Below are 20,166 nucleotides of genomic sequence, written 5' to 3'. Positions count from 1 at the left end.
GCTAGCATGAATGTTGTTAAATCCTGTGGGCTAGTCTAGAGACAAGTACATGTCATCATTCTGCAACCACTGTGATATTGAGCATTTTCCCCAGAGTATATAGTGTCCCATCTTTACAGATATAATGTTAAATTGACCTAAACTTAAAATAAATATAAAATATATATTTCAAGATGCGGGTACATGTTATAGCAAAATATCTCTACTTGTCAAACTACAAAATATATATTTTGTGCAATTTTTTCTTGCCCATAATAGCAAGTTATAAGAAGTAATTGACAGCAACATTTTCAGTAAGGCACCCATAGCTATGTTATTAAATAAATAATATGCTTTACTTGACTATATTGTGCAATTTAAATATTTTAAAAATATGTAGATCCTCAGTTAGTATAGTAACTAACGATAATAGTAGTAGCAATTGTAATAATACTATTAATACTATTACATTGCTACAATCTAGATGTCTGTCAGCTCCTTTGTACTTCTCTTTGAGCTAAACACACACACACACACACACACACAATCCATTTGCAAAAAACAATGTGTGTTTGTTGAATGATTGAAGATGTGTAAAGGTGGTAGAAGATGAGATTATTCCACACATTACAAAAATTGCATATTGAAATCCAGTTTAGAAGAAGCACTTTTTACACTTTTCCTTTCCTTGTGCTCTGTCCAGAGCATGCCTTATATTCCCTACACCACAGATGCAGGACCCAAAAGTCTGTTTTTCAGTTTCAATTATTTAACTTTCCCTGAGGCTTCAAATTTCTTATCATGTCAAACAATATGGTCGATTTTATTTAGATTATCCCCCTAAATGTGTATAACCAAAGACATCACAATCAGTAGTTGCCAACATCTATCTGCCCCTTTAAGGAAAAAAACAAAACAAAACAAAAGCTAATGGCAAGTTATAGAATATAACAATGCCAACATCAAAAAACAATATCTAGCACATTCTTTCCTCTGGGGAAATAAATTTCAGTCCCTGAGCCTAGCTACATAAAATTCCTATGCTCGGTCTTCTGCCTTGTTTTGATATACCCCTTAGAGAGAGGTGAAATCTCATATCTCTCTCTTTCCTCTAGTGTGTATCAGATCTACTTACACCCCATGATGAGGGCTTTTGTCTCCCCAAAGTATGTGGGGTTGGATGATAGGGGAGACTGGGGTTTTGATCAAATTTGCTTTTTTAGAGAAATAGAATAGAGTATCACTGTCTTCTCTCCCATATATGTGTCTTAATTACTGTATGACAAAGGTAATATGTCAATCACATTTGAAGTGTTTTTTTTTTTTTTTTGAGAACTTTTGCTTTAAAAGTATCATCTCCCTTTGTTAACAACAGGTAAATGGGCATTTGGGGATTCTCCAGTGGCTCAGTGGTAAAGAATCTGCCTGCCAATGGAGGGGACATGGGTTCGATTCCGGGGTTGGGAAGATCACTTGGAGAATGTAATGGCAACCCACTCCAGTATTCTTGGCTGTGAAATTTCATGGACAGAGAAATCTGGTGGGCTATAATCCTTGAGGTCACAAAAGAGCTGGACACGATTTAGTGACTAAAAACAAATGGGCACTTTTAGTTTATTTTGTTCTGAGCTGCCCTAATATCTTTCTTGAATCTGTGCTAAATTGCCTGGATCCTATTCAGAATGAGGCTGTATAACTGAATGGTCTTGACCAGTAGCCAATTTTATGTTCAGTTCAGTTCAATTCAGTCGCTCAGTAATGTCTGACTCTTTGCGACCCCATGGACTGCAGCACGCCAGGCCTCCCTGTCCTACAAACTCCTGGAGCTTACTCAAACTCATGTCCATTCAGTCCATGATGTCATCCAACCATCTCATCCTCTGTCGTCCCCTTCTCCTCCCGCCTTCAATCATTCCTAGAATCAGAATCTCTTCCAATGAATCAGTTCTTTACATCAGGTAGCCAAAGTATTGAAATTTCACCTTCAGCATCAGTCCTTCCAATGAATATTCCGGGCTGATTTCCTTTAGGATGGACTGGTTGGATCTCCTTGCAGCCCAGGGGACTCTCAAGAGTCTTCTCGAACACCACAGTTCAAAAGCATCAATTCTTCAGTGCTCAGCTTTCTTTATATTCCAACTTTCACATCTAGACATGACTAGTGGAAAAACCATAGCTTTGACTAGACGGACCTTTGTTGGCAAAGTAATGGCTCTGCTTTTTAGTAAGCTGTCTAGGTTGAAGAAGGCAATGGCACCCTACTCCAGTACTCTTGCCTGGAAAATCCCATGGACGGAGGAGCCTGTAAGGCTGCAGTCCATGGGGTCGCTGAGGGTCGGATACAACTGAGCAACTTCACTTTCACTTTTCACTTTCATGCATTGGAGAAGGAAATGGCAACCCACTCCAGTGTTCTTGCCTGGAGAATCCCAGGGATGGCGGAGCCTGGTGGGCTGCTGTCTATGGGGTTGCACAGAGTTGGACACGACTGAAGCTACTTAGCAGCAGCAGCAGCAGCAGTAGGTTGATCATAACTTTTCTTCCAAGGAGCAATCTTTTAATTTCATGGCTACAGTCACCATCTACAGTGATTTTGGAGCCCCTCCCCCCCCCAAAAAAAAAAAGTCTGTCACCGTTTCCATTATTTCCTCATTTATGTGCCATGAAATGATGGAACCAGATACCATGATCTTAATTTTCTGAATGTTGAGTTTTAAGGCAACTTTCACTCTACTCTTTCACTTTAGTTCTGTGTACTAAAGCAAAATCAAATGTTTTGGCTCTTTCTGAAGATCGGGCTGATGAGGTGTGAAACCTCACTTGTTTGTTGTTCTCAGTTCCACTGTATAAATCTAGACAAGTGTCTGAGGTTCATCTCTATTATTTGTATCTGTTCCTTCTCTTAAACTGTCTTCTCCAACAATAAGAATTCAGTGCTCTCTGAAATCTGATGTTTATTAATGTTTGCTTCAGTAAAAATTGTCCTTGTAGCAATATGCTTTAAATTTGCATGTGACATAGGATAATAACTCATTGCAAAAGCTTTAACAAATATAAAGTATCTTTATTTGAAACACAAAGAGGGGTTTTCCCTCAGTATTGTGTATGTGACAAGTGTGATCAGGTACTTGGCAACATAGTAATGCATTTATGGGTTTAAGGACATTTGTTATTCCTAAAACAGACCTGTAATGCTTGAATTAAAGATTTCAGGATGAAGTAACCTAAGATATGATCACATTCCTCTTGGAAGGCTGACATGTAAGAAAAGGTCTTCAGAAGATTAATAATCAGTAGTTATGAAATGAATCACAGAAATCTTCCTGGTAGTTTATTCATATGCCTTTTTAAGTTGCTAGGGACATTGATAAAGAGTTTAGGTAGACAGAAACATTGTGAATAAAGAGATAAATACATTGGTGAAAAATGGGGACAAAGTAGAAAAGATTACCTAGCTGAATATCTGGACATTTAAAGGGATAGTTTCTATCATCCCTCCATCCACCTGTTCATCTTCTATCTATCTGTTCATCTTCTATCTATCTATCTATCTACCCATCTATATTCTCTATCTGTTTAATGAAAGAAAACTCATTTGGGAAAAAGAAATTATCCAGATGTACCAATAGAGAACCATTTAGCTATTGACTATCTTCCTTCCATTGAGGTAGAATAGATATGAGAGAAAAATTAACTTTCAATTGTTATACATATTGGACAAATGGTTTTACTAAGGAGTAGTCAGATTTTCTTAAAGTCAGCATGGTGAAGAACATGTGTTCATAAGAAACATAAGGCAAAGAAAATTTTCTGATCAGAACAGGACTTCCAGAGGGTACTACGATGCGTTTGAATTGGAAAGTAAATGAGATTGCTGCAGATTGGAAAACAAGCAATATGAGAAGATGAATTTCACAGGGTCACAGAGGTAAACCAGGGTGAATAAAGTGTCCCTTAGAGAAAGAACAACTTCTTGCATCATGGTCCCAACTATTTGCTCCTCAGGATAAGATGAGAATATACATAGGCATATTTCACTTAATAAAATGGCACCCTTGAATTTGTTAGCAATGTTAAAAGAGAAACTGAAGTTTAATTATTAATCAGTTCAGTTCAGTTGCTCAGTCATGTCTGACTCTTTGCGACCCCATGAATCACAGCACGCTAGGCCTCCCTGTCCATCATCAACTCCCGGGGTTCACTCAGACTCACGTCCATCAAGTCAGTGATGCCATCCAGCCATCTCATCCTCTTTCGTCCCCTTCTCCTCCTGTCCCCAATCCCTCCCAGCATCAGAGTCTTTTCCAATGAGTCAACTCTTCGCATGAGGTGGCCAAAGTACTGGAGTTTCAGCTTTAGCATCATTCCTTCCAAAGAAATCCAGGGCTGATCTTCAGAATGGACTGGTTGGATCTCCTTGCAGTCCAAGGGACTCTCAAGAGTCTTCTCCAACACCACAGTTCAAAAGCATCAATTCTTCGGCGCTCAGCCTTCTTCACAGTCCAACTCTAACATCCATACATGACCACAGGAAAAACCATAGCCTTGACTAGACGGACCTTTGTTGGAAAAGTAATGTCTCTGCTTTTCAATATGCTATCTAGGTTAGACATAAATTTCCTTTCAAGGAGTAAGGATGGGGGGGATGGGGGGAGGTGGGAGAGAGAGAGTGCTTGGCTCCTCCTTTTATGTTTTCTTCCCCCTGGGCCTGCCCTATGCATATTGGGCTTAGCCAGGAGTGCTGTTAATTTCATGGCTACAGTCACCATCTGCAGTGATTTTGGAGCCCCAAAAAAGAAAGTCTGACACTGTTTCCACTCTTTCCCCATCTATTTCCCATGAAGTGATGGGACCGGATGCCATGATCTTCGTTTTCTGAATATTGAGCTTTAAGCCAACTTTTTCACTCTACACTTTCACTTTCATCAAGAGGCTCTTTAGTTCCTCTTCACTTTCTGCCATAAGGGTGGTGTCATCTGCATATCTGAGGTTATTGATATTTCTCCCAGAAATCTTGATTCCAGCTTGTGCTTCTTCCAGCCCAGCATTTCTCAGGATGTACTCTGCATAGAAGTTAAATAAGCAGGGTGACAATATACAGCCTTGACGTACTCCTTTTCCTACTTGGAACCAGTCTGTTGTTCCATGTCCAGTTCTAACTGTTGCTTCCTGACCTGCATACAGATTTCTCAAGAGGCAGATCAGGTGGTCTGGTATTCCCATCTCTTTCAGAATTTTCCACAGTTTATTGTGATCCACACACTCAAAGGCTTTGGCATAGTCAAGAAAGCAGAAATAGATGTTTTTCTGGAACTCTCTTGCTTTTTTGATGATCCAGTGGATGTTGGCAATTTGATCTCTGGTTCCTCTGCCTTTTCTAAAACCAGCTTGAACATCAGGAAGTTCACGGTTCACATATTGCTGAAGCCTGGTTTGGAGAATTTTGAGCATTACTTTACTAGCATGTGAGATGAGTGCAATTGTGTGGTAGTTTGAGCATTCTTTGGCATTGTCTTTCTTTGGGATTGGAATGAAAACTGACCTTTTCCAGTCCTGTGGCCACTGCTGAGTTTTCCAAATTTGCTGGCATATTGAGTGCAGCACTTTCACAGCATCATCTTTCAGGATTTGAAATAGCTCAACTGGAATTCCATCACCTCCACTAGCTTTGTTCATAGTGATGCTTTCTAAGGCCCACTTGACTTCACATTCCAGGATGTCTGGCTCTAGTTCAGTGATCACACCATCATGATTATCTGGGTCGTGAAGATCTTTTTTGTACAGTTCTTCTGTGTATTCTTGCCACATCTTCTTGATATCTTCTACTTCTGTTAGGTCCATACCATTTCTGTCCTTTATTGAGCCCATCTTTGCATGAAATGTTCCCTTGGTATCTTTAATTTTCTTGAAGAGATCTCTAGTCTTTCCCATTCTGTTGTTTTCCTCTAATTCTTTGCATTGATCGCTGAGGAAGGCTTTCTTATCTCTTCTTGTTTTCTTTGGAACTCTGCATTCAGATGCTTATATCTTTCCTTTTCTCCTTTGCTTTTTGCTTCTCTTCTTTTCACAGCTATTTGTAAGGCCTCCCCAGACAGCCATTTTGCTTTTTTGCATTTCTTTTCCATGGGGATGGTCTTGATCCCTATCTCCTGTACAATGTCATGAACTTCATTCCATAGTTTATCAGGCACTCTATGTATCAGATCTTGTGCCCTAAATCTATTTCTCACTTCCACTGTATAATCATAAGGAATTTGATTTAGGTCATACCTGAATGGTCTAGTGGTTTTCCGTACTTTCTTCAATTTAAGTCTGAATTTGGCAATAAGGAGTTCATGATATGAGCCATAGTCAGCTCCTGGTCTTGTTTTGGTTGACTGTATAGAGCTTCTCCATCTTTGGCTGCAAAGAATATAATCAATCTGATTTTGGTGTTGACCATCTGGTGATGTCTATGTGTAGAGTCTTCTCTTGTGTTGTTGGAAGAGGGTGTTTGCTATAAGCAGTGCATTTTCTTGGCAAAACTCTATTAGTCTTTGCCCTGCTTCATTCCGTATTCCAAGGCCAAATTTGCCTGTTACTCCAGATGTTTCTTGACTTCCTACTTTTGCATTCCAGTCCCCTATAATTAATACTTAACATTAAAATTTAAAGAGCTTGTTTGAGCAAAAATCCACTCAAATCTGGCAGTGCCAAACCAGAAGTAGTTAGAAGCCCTCTGTGGAGGCGAGCTAGGAAATCTTTTACAAAGAGAAGATGGAAACAAAGTAAGGAAGGTCCAGATTGGCTGTGTTCTTGCCTGGAGAATCCCAGGGACAGGGACCCTGGTGGGCTGCCGTCTATGGGGTCGCACAGAGTCAGACACGACTGAAGCGACTTTGCAGCAGCAAAGCATAGTTAGTTGTTTGTGATTGGTTTGTAATAGGTTTTGATTTCATAACCTGAGGCATTTACAGGCTTAGGTGTGGGCTGGATTACATTTGCACCAAGACATTAGAGACTCCTCAGCTTAAAATTCTCCTGGTTTAGTTTAAGAACAGCCAAAATAGTGCTCTTAAAGGCAAATGGTGCTAACAGCTTGGAAAATATGTCCCTCAGCCTTCTCCCCATTTCATAAAATAACCACCCATGAAATTTAAGTAAGCCAAATTATTCCCTTGTGATTCAGAGTTTAAATAAGCAGCTGTATTGAGTATATTGATTTAGCTTTTTTCTTCATTTAGATTCTGCCATCTTAATAAGCTGATTCACATTAGGAATACCTATTAGAATGAAATATTTCCCTGATGTGCACACATGCCAGCTATTTATTAAAATAATAAGAACTACTTGTTCTCAGGATTTAGATTATTAAGTTATATATATATATATATTTGACTTAAAAAGCCATTTGCTCAATGATTCCATGTGTGTATACATTTGCAAAATTAAATAAAAAAGGAATAAATAACACTAGATATTTTTAGCTAACAGGATGGGTATGATGCTGATGTCTTTACAGACTTTGTACATATTCATTTTCTTTAAAACTTATTAGAACTGTTCCATAGTTAATCTTTATTTTGAGTTAATCTTTATTTTGAGAGTTGTTAAACCCCTTACTAATTTAAAGATTTTTTAAAAGGTTCTGGTGGCTAGTCAACATATTTATTTACAATGAGATTGGTAGGAATTGTTTTGCCTCATAGATAAAATACTATTTTAGTGGGAACAAACCAAACAAATAAGCACTTTTTATTTGCAAACAAATAAGCACTTGTGTGGATAGAGAAGGGGATAGGTGGGGACTCTCTGGGAATACCATGGTAATTAATCCTATTCAACATTTAAAAATCCCTTAAACCTGTCAGATATACAAAATAAGGCAGCAGAAACCTGGAGTCAGAACAGCATTGGCAATGCCAGTAGGTAGATCCTAGTAGAACTGGGAATTACCTTTTAAGAGCTAAGACTTCAGTAACAATAATAACAACAATGGTTAGCATTTAACAGAGAAAGGTAAGGCCTGTAATTTTTGGCTTAGGTGCAGCTAACTGCTACAATTGAAAAAGCAATACTTTCAATTGTATCTGGAAACCATAGTAACTAGTTTTAAATACTGTTTTGTTTTTCTTTAAGGCTGTTCCTACAATAACTTGAAAGCTAAAATGCACTGCTTTTTTTAAAAACTTAACATCATGTTTAATTTTTATCATAGCATGTTTTGACCTTTATAAATGTCCATAGCAGTATGTCTTCACCTACAATGGGAATTATTAGTAATTTAAAAAATGTTATTTTGCTTGTTTGTTTGAATTTTTATTGGTGTATAGTTGATTTATAATGCTGTGTTGCTGCCAAGTCACTTCAGTCATGTCCGACTCCGTGGGACCCCATAGACGGCAGCCCACCAGGCTTCCCCGTCCCTGGGATTCTCCAGGCAAGAGTACTGGAGTGGGGTGCCATGATAGTTCCTGCCATAAAGCAAAGTGATTCAGTTATATATATATATATATATATATATAATTTTTTCCCATTTAGGTTTTTTCCATTTAGGTTTTTATGGAGCATTAAGTAGAGTTCCCTGTACTATACAGTAGATCCTTATTAGTTATCTGTTTTATATATAGTAATGTGTATGCATATGTGCTAAGTCGCTTCAGCCGTGTCCAACTCTGTGCAACCCTGTGGACTGCAGCCTGCCAGGATCCTCTCTCCATGAGGTTCTCCAAGCAAGAATATTGGAGTGGGTTGTCATACACTTCTCTAGGGGATCTTCCCAACCCAGGGACTGAACCCATGTCTTTCTCATCAGCCAGGCAGTTTCTTTATTACTAGTGCCAACGAGGATGCCCTAGTAATGTATATCGTGGTGGTGGTGGTTTATTCACTAAGTTATGTCTGACTCTTGTGACCCCATGGACTGTAGCCCACCAGGTTCTTTTGTCCTTGGGATTTTCCAGGCAAGAATACTGGAGTGGATTGCCATTTCCTTCCCCAGGGATCTTCTTGACCCAGGGATTGAACCCAGGTCTCTTTCATTGAAGGCAATTTCATTAATGACTGAGCTAGCAGGGAAGCTCTAGTAATGAGTATATGTTAAAATAAATCTTCCAATGTGTCCCTCTTTACCCCCTTATCCCCAGTAAAGTCATAAGTTTATTTTCTACATTGGTAACTCTATTTCTGTTTGGTAGGTAAATTTGTTTGTACCTTTTTTTTTTTTTTTTTTAAGAGTTCTCATATAAGTGATATAATATAACATTTGTCTTTCTTTGACTTACTTCTCTCGGTATGGCAATCTCTGTATTTATCCATTTTGTTGCAAGTGCTATTATTTGCTTTTATTTACAACTGAGTAATATTCCATCATATGTATATACCAAAATTTAGTTTTTAAACATATTATTTGTAGCATATTTACTTTAGAATGTCAAGGTACATTAAAAATGTTGGCAGTCATGTTCAGAGAATCCCAGTGAGCCATACAGAATGCCTTGAAAATAAAATAGTTTTCATCCCACCAATGATTTCATATTGTTCTATTTCAACTAGCCTTTAAAAATTAATATTGACCCTAATGATTTTTAAATGTCTTTTAATTAGCTAGACATGTTATAAAGCCTAAAAGAGAACTTAGAAGATGTGATATATCCATGTGATTCTTTTATTTAAATACATTTATCACAGTGTAGCATCAGTTATATATGATCAAACAACTATTATTTATAATGTTAATTATTTATCCTCTGTCCTTTTATGTTGTTTATTTTTTTAATATAATTGGTAATCTATGATTATCTTTTTTCCCAAGTTTTCTAATAATTTGCCCCACTCATCCTTTCTAGAATATTAACTCTCTAAGGGCAGAGTGTATTTAATCTCCAGTCCCCAGCTCTATTTCTGGCATTTGTTGGTTGCAAAGAAAGGAAACAAAAGAATGAAGGAAGGGAGAGAGGGAGAAGGAAAGAAAGAAAGTGTACAAGAAGCTGTCTGGAGAGCCAAGTAATAAAAGATCCAACCTATATATTTTTGTGGGAAAAACTTAAAGGCAATGCCTGGAGATGTGTATTGTTACCACAAGAGTATATTTATTTTCTGAGCCTTGGGCTTTGATGTAATTTACACATTTGTCAAGTAAAGGAGTGAATATATCTGCCTCTCTTCAACTTCATAAATGTGATGGGTTTTCTTTAAAATAGAGGATCACTGAGCTCTAAGTCAGTACTAAGACCTTGTGATTCTGACACATTCATGATTAGTTTGAGAAAAATAGTTTGCAAAGGATGAAGGAGAGCTCATGTTACTTGAACGTATTATCAAGTAGAAAAAAAATATGCACAACCTGAGAGTTATTAGTTAGGTTTTATTTAGGACAAAATGAAGACTATAGACTGGGAGACAGCATTTCAGATAGCTCTCAGAAACTAGTCCAAAAAATAGGGGGAGGGACAGTGCATGTGATTTTGGTGAAGGTGGAGTACATGCAATCAAACACATGTTGTTTTTCAGAAGGTTTCTACTAGTCTCATGAAGATTACTGCTAGTTATGAAGTGGGGATATCACCATGAAGGATTTTAGTGTTTTTCTTGATAGGAAGAGATTCAAGAATTGGGCTAATAAAATCTTCTCCTGAATAATCTCTTCCTGAACACCTGTTTTGCCAGTTTTGCCCAGAGCACAGAGTGCCTCATTCCTAATCTCGGCCCTGAATTCCTTTAAGGGGGTGTTATAGGTAAGCAGCAGCTGCAGAGGCTAAAGTTTTAATCCTTGTAGAGGCAGATGGCAAGTGCCAATTTGTAGTTGACAAAGTTAATAGTATATTTCTTTTAAGTCCATCATTTCTCCTGTTGTAGCCATGCATTCTGGGAAACAAACTCACTCAGGACAATGCAGATGGTGGAGTGCAGTTTATTGCATTTGCTGGCCCAAGGCAGAGTTTCCTCTTCGCCAAGGACCCCGACCAGTTTTTGTGAAAACCTTATATACCCTAAGCATACTTGCCCAAACCCACGCCCCAAATTCCCTGAAACTAGTCTGAACAAAGGAAAAAGAAAGACACAAAAACAGTTCAGTTAAATTCAGTCGCTCAGTCGAGTCTGACTCTTTGCAACCCCATGAATCACAGCAAGCCAGGCCTCCCTATCCATCACCATCTCCCAGAGTTAATTCGAACTCACATCCATCGAGTCGGTGATGCCATCCAGCCATCTCATCCCCTGTCGCCCCCTTTTCCTCCTGCCCCCAGTCCCTCCCAGAATCAGAGTCTTTTCCAATGAGTCAACTCTTCACATGAGGTGGCCAAAGTACTGGAGTTTCATTCAGCTTTAGCATCATTCCTTCCAAAGAACACCCAGGGCTGATCTCCTTTAGAATGGACTTGTTGGATCTCCTTGCAGTGCAAGGGACTCTCAAGAGTCATCTCCAACATCACAGTTCAAAAGCATCGATTCTTTAACACTTAGCTTTCTTCACAGTCCAACTCTTGCATCCATACATGACCACTGGAAAAGCCATAGCTTTGACTAGATGGTCCTTTGTTGGCAAAGTAATGTCTCTGCTTTTCAATATGCTATCTAGGTTGGTCATAATTTTCCTTCCAAGGAGTAAGTGTCTTTTAATTTCATGGCTGCAGTCACCATCTGCAGTGATTTTGGAGCCCAGAAAAAGAAAGTCTGACACTGTTTCCACTGTTTCCCCATCTATTTCCCATGAAGTGATGGGACTAGATGCCATGATCTTCGTTTTTTGAATGTTGAGTTTTAAGCCAACTTTTTCACTCTCCTCTTTCACTTTCATCAAGAGGCTCTTTAGTTCCTCTTCACTTTCTGCCATAAGGGTGGTGTCATCTGCATATCTGAGGTTATTGATATTTCTACCAGCAATCTTGATTCCAGCTTGTGCTTCTTCCAGCCCAGCATTTCTCATGATGTACTCTGCATATAAGTTAAATAAGCAGGGTGACAATATACAGCCTTGACGTACTCCTTTTCCTATTTGGAACCCATCTGTTGTTCCATATCCAGTTCTCACCGTTGCTTCCTGACCTGCATATAGGTTTCTCAAGAGGCAGATCAGGTGGTCTGGTATTCCCATCTCTTTCAGAATTTTCCACAGTTTATTGTCATCCACACAGTCAAAGGCTTTAGCATAGTCAATAAAGCAGAAATAGATGTTTTTCTGGAACTCTCTTGCTTTTTCCATGATCCAGCAGATGTTGGCAATTTGATCTCTGGTTCCTCTGCCTGTTCTAAAAGTGGCTTGAACATCTGGAAGTTCACAGTTCACGTATTGCTGAAGCCTGGCGTTGAGAATTTTTTTTTTTAATTTTATTTTATTTTTAAATTTTACATAATTGTATTAGTTTTGCCAAATATCAAAATGAATCCGCCACAGGTATACATGTGTTCCCCATCCTGAACCCTCCTCCCTCCTCCCTCCCCATACCATCTCTCTGGGTCGTCCCAGTGCACCAGCCCCAAGCATCCAGTATCGTGCATCGAACCTGGACTGGCAACTCGTTTCATACATGATATTTTACATGTTTCAATGCCATTCTCCCAAATCTTCCCACCCTCTCCCTCTCCCACAGAGTCCATAAGACTGTTCTATACATCAGTGTCTCTTTTGCTGTCTCGTACACAGGGTTATTGTTACCATCTTTCTAAATTCCATATATATGCGTTAGTATACTGTATTGGTGTTTTTCTTTCTGGCTTACTTCACTCTGTATAATAGGCTCCAGTTTCATCCACCTCATTAGAACTGATTCAAATGTATTCTTTTTAATGGCTGAGTAATACTCCATTGTGTATATGTACCACCGCTTTCTTATCCATTCATCTGCTGATGGACATCTAGGTTGCTTCCATATCCTGGCTATTATAAACAGTGCTGCGATGAACATTGGGGTACACATGTCTCTTTCCCTTCTGGTTTCCTCAGTGTGTATGCCCAGCTGTGGGATTGCTGGATCATAAGGCAGTTCTATTTCCAGTTTTTTAAGGAATCTCCACACTGTTCTCCATAGTGGCTGTACTAGTTTGCATTCCCACCAACAGTGTAAGAGGGTTCCCTTTTCTCCACACCCTCTCCAGCATTTATTACTTGTAGACTTTTGGATTGCAGCCATTCTGACTGGTGTGAAATGGTACCTCATAGTGGTTTTGATTTGCATTTCTCTGATAATGAGTGATGTTCAGTATTTTTTCATGTGTTTGTTAGCCATCTGTATGGCTTTGAGAATTTTGAGCATTACTTTACTAGCATGTGAGATGAGTGCAATTGTACAGTAGTTTGAGCATTCTTTGGCATTGCCTTTCTTTGGGATTGGAATGAAAACTGACCTTTTCCAGTCCTGTGGCCACTGCTGAGTTTTCCAAATTTGCTGGCATATCGAGTGCAGCACTTTCACATCATCTTTCAGGATTTGAAATAGCTCAATTGGAATTCCATCACCTCCCCTAGCTTTGTTCGTAATGATGCTTTCTAAGGCTCACTTGTATTTACATTCCAGAATGTCTGGTTCTAGGTGAGTGATCATACCATTGTGATTATCTTGGTCATGAAGATCTTTTTTGTACAGTTTTTCTGGGTCTAACCCTTGATTTATATGCCTTAAACCTGGATAGTCAACCGTGGACAATTATCAATAGAGTTGTGGTCATTCTCCAAGAATCGTAATAGAATGTATGATTCTATTTGGTTACACAGATAATTAGGGTATTCTTTTAGGTGATGGAGAGCCCTGGGGCTCTTCCTTCGGGGGCCTGGTTTCCCAGTTGGTATGTCATTTCCATAGATACTGGGCATATAACTCCAAGTCCACAGTCCTGCCCAAGATGGAGTCCTGCTCTCAAGATAGATAGAGCCTGTTCTGTTTCCTCCTTCACTCCTGTTCCACTAAGGAGAGTAAAGAAAAGAAACAAAACTGGAAGATTTCACTCCTCTCTCTCTGATCTCTTACACAAATAGTCTCATCAGCATGACTCGAGACCACCAAAATCACATGCACTGTACCTCTTGCATGAAAGTTAATATAATAACTTTGGATTTCTAAATCATGTCATATCCCCAGAAATCTAATACCCATATATCTCACAGTGGAAGACAACCCTCTACATCAGCCTCTGCCATTTTCTATTTCTCTTTCCAGTTCTTGTTGATCATCTGAGATACTGTATATTTTATAAGCATTTCTCAGAATTATTGTGTTTTGTTTCCAGACCACTGTGGGCTTCCCTTGTGGCTCAGCTATTAAAGAATCTGCCTGCAATGAGGGAGACCTGGGTTTCATCCCTGGGTTGGGAATATCCCCTAGAGAAGGGATAGGCTTCCCACTCCAGTATTCTGGCCTGGAGAATTCCTTGGACTCTATATTTGGACATGACTGAGCGACTTTCATTTCCAGACCACTACAGTCAAATGAATATTGTAATAATGCAAGTTACATGAATTTTTATTTCCTAGTGAGTATATAGCTCAGTTGGTAAAAATCTTCCTGCAATGCAGGAGGCCCTGGTTAGATTGCTGAGTCAGGAAGATCCCCTGGAGAAGGGATAGGCTACCCACTCCAGTATTCTTGGGCTTCCCTTGTGGCTCAGCTGGTAAAGAATCTACTTGCAATGCAGAAGACCTGGATTCAATCCCTGGGCTGGGAAGATCCCCTGGAGAAGGGAAAGGCTACTCACTCCAGTATTCTGGCCTGGAGAATACCATGGACTATACAGTCTGTGGGGTTGCAAAGAGTTGGAAATGACTGAGCGACTTTCACTTTCAGTGAGTATAAAAGTTACATTTTCACTACACAATATTCTATTAAATGTGCAATAACATTATATATAATGGCTTCCCTGGTGACTCAGATGGCAAAGAATTCACCTGTAATGCAGGAGACCTGGGTTCAATCCCTGGGTGGGAAGATCCCCTGGAGAAGGGAGAGCTACCCACTCCAGTGTTCTTGCCTGGAGAATTCCATGGACAGAGAAGCCTGGCAGGCTACAGTCGATGGGGTCACAAATATTCGGACATGACTGAGTGACTTTCACTTCACTTCACTTCATTACATATAAAGAAATAATGTACTTATCCTAATTAAAATATATTTTAAAATGACAGTATGTTCAGTGAATCTGGCTTTGCCAGTAGTCTCTATGTCAGATGTAACACATGCATTATGAAGAGGTTAGACTGGAAAGGTTTTAGAACCAGAGCCAGACAATAAATGAAATAAATGTCCTACAAGTTTGAATTCCCAGTGCCAGAGTGCTTAATGTATTACTGCTTGTCTCTTATTTTACATTTTCTTCTCAACAGTCAAACACACAGCTCTTTAAGGCTATCAGAACCCAGAATATCTAAAGCAATTTTCCCATGATGGTTAAAAGGTCACAAGATAATAACTCCTACATTGAAACACCTCACACCATGCCAAATCTCCCATCAGGAAACAAAGGAGAAACATGCTTACCAGGAAGCATGTCTTAAGTAAGCTATTTCATTGAACAGACATGGAATAAATGAGGAAAATATATATTAAACAATGGATTTATTAAGGGATGAATCACTTAACCCCTCTATCATAGCAGGCCAAATATCACTGAACAGCTATATATATATATATATATATATATATATATATATATATATAGCTCACTAGCCAGGACCATGTACTTTTCTAAAGCGCATTCCTTAAAACAGTATATCCAGCTTGAGTTGTATCATCACGATCGAATCATGATCAAATCAAAAGCAAGCTAGTCTTATGCCAAAATCAGTATTAAGGAAAAAGATAGACATCTGTTCTCTTGGTTTATACACAATTTACCTTGAATAAAAGATTAGAACAGAAATTAATATGAGACAATGATGAAAGCTTCTCTTCCAACTTTCTGTTTCATCATTTCACAAAGTATGTGAATTAAAGCCAGCAAAAATAGTATTAAAGTATCTGACCAGATTCCATTATCACTGCATCCTAAAAATTACTGTGGTGCTGACCCCACAGGTCTTTAGAAAGAACATAGTGAGGTAAGATCAAAAACACTGCCCCTCTGCCACCTGGGAAAAGGCTTTTCTCATCATCTAACAAACAACAGATGGAGAGTGGCTGAGAGTTTGGTTGCTTTCTAAACAGAAAAGCAGTATTTGTTTTCCCATTAGGCTTATAGGAGAAATAGCTCTAGCCATTAAGTAGTTTTGTTAATCCCTCCAGCTGGACTGTGCGAAAGCCAAGGGCTTTACCACTCACTATCAATCATATCTATTTATATGGAAAGCAGATAAATCACTCACATTTTTCCTCCTCTAAGGCAGCAAATGCCAGCTTAGCCAATGAAATTTGAATACAGTAAATAAGAATAGAGAGCACATGATGTTGTGAAAGCTATATTTAGCAGTGCAAACACTGTCATTGAGTGTCACCACTCAGGTGACAGGGGCAGGAGCTTCTAGTGACGCATGGGCTAAGCTCCATCCTCAGAGCTGTCTCTGCAGCTCATCCTCATGCAGGCATGACAACTTTTAACTCTAGGGTGTTCCATAAAAGAGTTAAAAATAGCTCATTAAAATAGACATTATTATCGCCAATCTGCCATTGTTATGACAAAGTCTCAATCTTTCAAACTATATGTAACCATAATATACACAAGCTGGTGTGGAAAACTCCAATGAATTTTTATAGTTAGAAGCACATTTGTATATATAAATCATTATTTTTAACATTAAATGATTATGTCTGAATGTATACTATATGTGTTGCACTTGACTAAAACTGTTTATATATATATATATATATATATATATATATATGCATATTTGTATTTATAATCTGCACACCAACCAGGAGAAGTAGAGGTTGCTATCATTAATTTCTTAGTGAGAAAAGGTTGAGTGACTTGCCAGAAATTATAGAGCTATTAAGTAGCCTTGGCATGGTCTAAACCCAAAGCTGGCTGACTTCAAAGCTTGTGTTTCCTGATTGCACCAACTTTAACAAAATGTACACTTAAAGCAAACCTCCAAGCAATATAAACCACTCCCTCTGTAGACAAATATGAAAGACTCTTGGACACAGGCATGCAGCTACCTGGGGAAAAGGAATGTTTGAAAAATCTTGGGGAGCCCTTTTACCAGACAAGCTATAGTCAAAATCAGTCGAGTCTTAAAACAGCTACTGCCACAGTCCATGGAACAGAGCACAGAGCAGAAAAGCAGTTTGGCGATTTTTCTCACCCATGCTTGGGTCGATTCCCATCATCAATTGGTGCATTAATGCTAACTGGCTCCTGGAAACAGTAATTTGCTTAATAGCTCCTTTGTGATCCAGGGAGTTAGTTCAGAATCCCAAATAGCTTCACCTCCAGCTTGGGAGGATGTTAGACAAAAGAGAGAAAAAAAAAATCTAACTTCATTTTTCACAAATAATAGGAAGATGAAAATTGGAACAAGCTACTGACTATTTTTGTTGGGAAAGAGCTGTTCCATTTTGACATGGGTCACTGAGACTTAGGAGGCAATTTTCATGTAGAAGTAAAGTATCTCCTTGAGTCAATGTAAGTAGAGCAAAGTAAATGAGTAAAATACAAAAATGCCCCTTTAATGTTCAAGTTTTCTGGGTCCTACTGGGAGATTTTTGTATTAGAACTTTCAGGCTAAATTCTAAGTATCTGTCTGAGTGTCAAAATAAACTAAGTCAAATTTATAATTTTATGCCATTGAAACACTTGAAAATAAATGTCCAGTAACTGAAAACCCAGGTTTCCTATAAGTTCAGTTCTTTGCTCAAGTGTAGACTTAAATTACCTATAGAAATGTTAAGACACTGGTATAATTGCATGATTTTAATTTTCTTTTCAGGTGATAAAACAGGAAGAACTTGGCAAGGACCTTTCTGATTGTACTTTGTATGATCTACTGAAATATGATGATTTTAACTCAGACAAGCACCTGGCTCTTGAAGAATTTTATAGAACATTCCGTGAGTATAAGATTCGTTTTCTAATTCCTCATTTTTCTTTTCCTGATTCATTACCCAGTATGATGTGTTTGCTTGATCTCAAAGTACAAGCTGCTACTTAAGACAAGTGATACAACTGAGAAAATTTAAGGGTTTGGCTCTATTGAAAAGAATGTAAGAGGTAAGGGATTTAATATTCTAAAATAAAGAGCTAGAAATATTCAGTAGCCCTTGCTATCAGTTCTTGATTCTAGTTTAGATATTAATTCCACAATGCTATTTCCAAGGTTATTTTAGACTAGGAACAGTACTTCACTGTTTGTCACTGCTTATCAAAAGTAATTTAATTATTTACACAGTGACTCTTTTACCTTATAGGTAAAATAAAGTTGTTTAATAGTTTACATATATGGTAACAAAATTAGCATATGAATGAAAATTTATATTTACGTTAAGATACTTTAGAATGAATGATATATGTATAAATGCTTTACGACTTCTTCAGATTGAATGTTTTTACTTTGTATTGCAAAATTGTAAAGATGATTTTTTTTTAAAAAGCTACATGCCAGATTATTCTTTAAAAATAATTCCAAATTAAAAAAAACTAGGAGACAGAAAAACAGAAAGGAATGTTTTCAGAGTGTGTGTTAAAAAAAAAAAAAGGGACAAAAATCATTAAATAAACTGGTTGGTATTTGAAAATCACAAAGTAATCTAAGTTAAAGGGAATTTTAGATAAATAGATTGTCTTTAATATTTTTATATGTATTCACAAATGTAGGGTTTTCCAAATATATACACATGTATTTTTTTTTCCAAAAAGACAGGAAATAGACTATGTTTCATATAAAAAGATCATGTTTGAATTATGCCTGTCATACATTAGCTGTCTGATATTGGAAAAAATTACTTAAATCTCTAAAAATCATATGAATAATGATAGTAATTATCACATGATCATTTTACATTAAACATTGATCATATTTTATGTGGTATTTGATACTAGCAAAGTAATAAATATGAAAGAGTTGCAGGTTATAAAGCTTTAAGGCAAGAAGTTATTATGCTCTTCAGATTTAATTAAGCTGTATTTCCACTTTAAATTGCAAGCATAATACAAGATGGGATATCTCAGTAAACATTTCATCCTTTAAAGGTGTGTACAACTTTTCAAAGGTAGGAAGAAAGCAGCATTATCATTGGAAAATTATATGAAGAAACTGAAACACGAGAAATTAAGAATTAAGTGGCTGAATTTATAATTGAATCTATAGTTAAGAAGTCTATGTGTTTGTCATTGAACTTCACTCTGTAGCAAGCATTCTTTTGTGTGCTTTAGGATAACAGGAATACTATGGTTTATCAGGAAAACATATTATATTATAAAAAATAACATTATATTATGTTATACCAAATCATTTAAGATAGAAGGAGATAAATGTCATAGAAAGTCCTACACAAAATATTAAGTGAATTAAGAATATAATCTCCCCCTTGGGGAATCAAGAAAAGGTGGTGAAGGTAGTCATAATTGAATGAGTCTTCAGGATGAGTGGATTTGGACTGTGTTGGATGAGAGACGGAAGATGGACAAACAGAATAGTGTCAGAGAGGAAGAAATGTTTCACTACCCTTCTAGACTTCTCTGACTGGCCTAAGTAACAAGTTGTCATGAGGCATATTAGCAGGAGAAAATCAAACAAAGTTTAATAATGTATATAAATGGGAGAGACCCAGGAAAATCAAAACCGTCACCTTGAGTAGTAAAACCCTTACCTTAAGTACTGTCCTCAATGACTGAAACCCTTACTTTTTTTGTTTGTTTGTTTGTTTTTTAATTTTATTTTATTTTTAAACTTTACATAACTGTATTAGTTTTGCCAAATATCAAAATGCACGATGAAACCCTTACTTTAAATGACTGAAAACCTCACCTTGAGTACCATCCTCAGCTAAAGACAAAAGAGGACTTCAGAGGGGAGGAAGGCAATTTTCAGACAAATGAAAAAGCAGATGTTTGGTAAACAAATGTTTGCTGGGCCCTGCAGAGAAAATAGAACATAGGAATTTTAACAAATAGAGATTTGCTAAGTTCCTCCCTGTCCACACCTAGTTCACATTATAGTTAGCCTACAGTGGCGGCTCCCTTCCTGGAACAGGTCTTCTATCTGCTTTCTTTTAGGTAGTTAGGGGGAAAATTGAAGTTTACTGTCTTAGTCTTTTGGGCTTTGATTGTCTCTTTAGTACA

The 20,166-nt window shown here is 37.8% G+C and overlaps 1 protein-coding gene across 1 annotated transcript in view; it reads left to right on the top strand.

Moving 5' to 3' along the window:
- FSTL5 (follistatin like 5) overlaps nt 1–20,166 on the top strand; it is an 880,400-nt gene that overhangs the window by 420,164 nt on the left and 440,070 nt on the right. The window contains exon 5 of the mRNA XM_045163154.1: nt 17,816–17,936. Within this exon, the coding sequence (XP_045019089.1) occupies nt 17,816–17,936 (121 nt within the window). The remainder of the gene's footprint in view (nt 1–17,815; nt 17,937–20,166) is intronic.

Source organism: Bubalus bubalis, chromosome 17 (genome assembly GCF_019923935.1).
Source record: "Bubalus bubalis isolate 160015118507 breed Murrah chromosome 17, NDDB_SH_1, whole genome shotgun sequence".
NCBI classification, from domain to species: Eukaryota; Metazoa; Chordata; class Mammalia; order Artiodactyla; family Bovidae; genus Bubalus; species Bubalus bubalis.
This window is presented reverse-complemented; position numbering and strand designations above follow the sequence as displayed.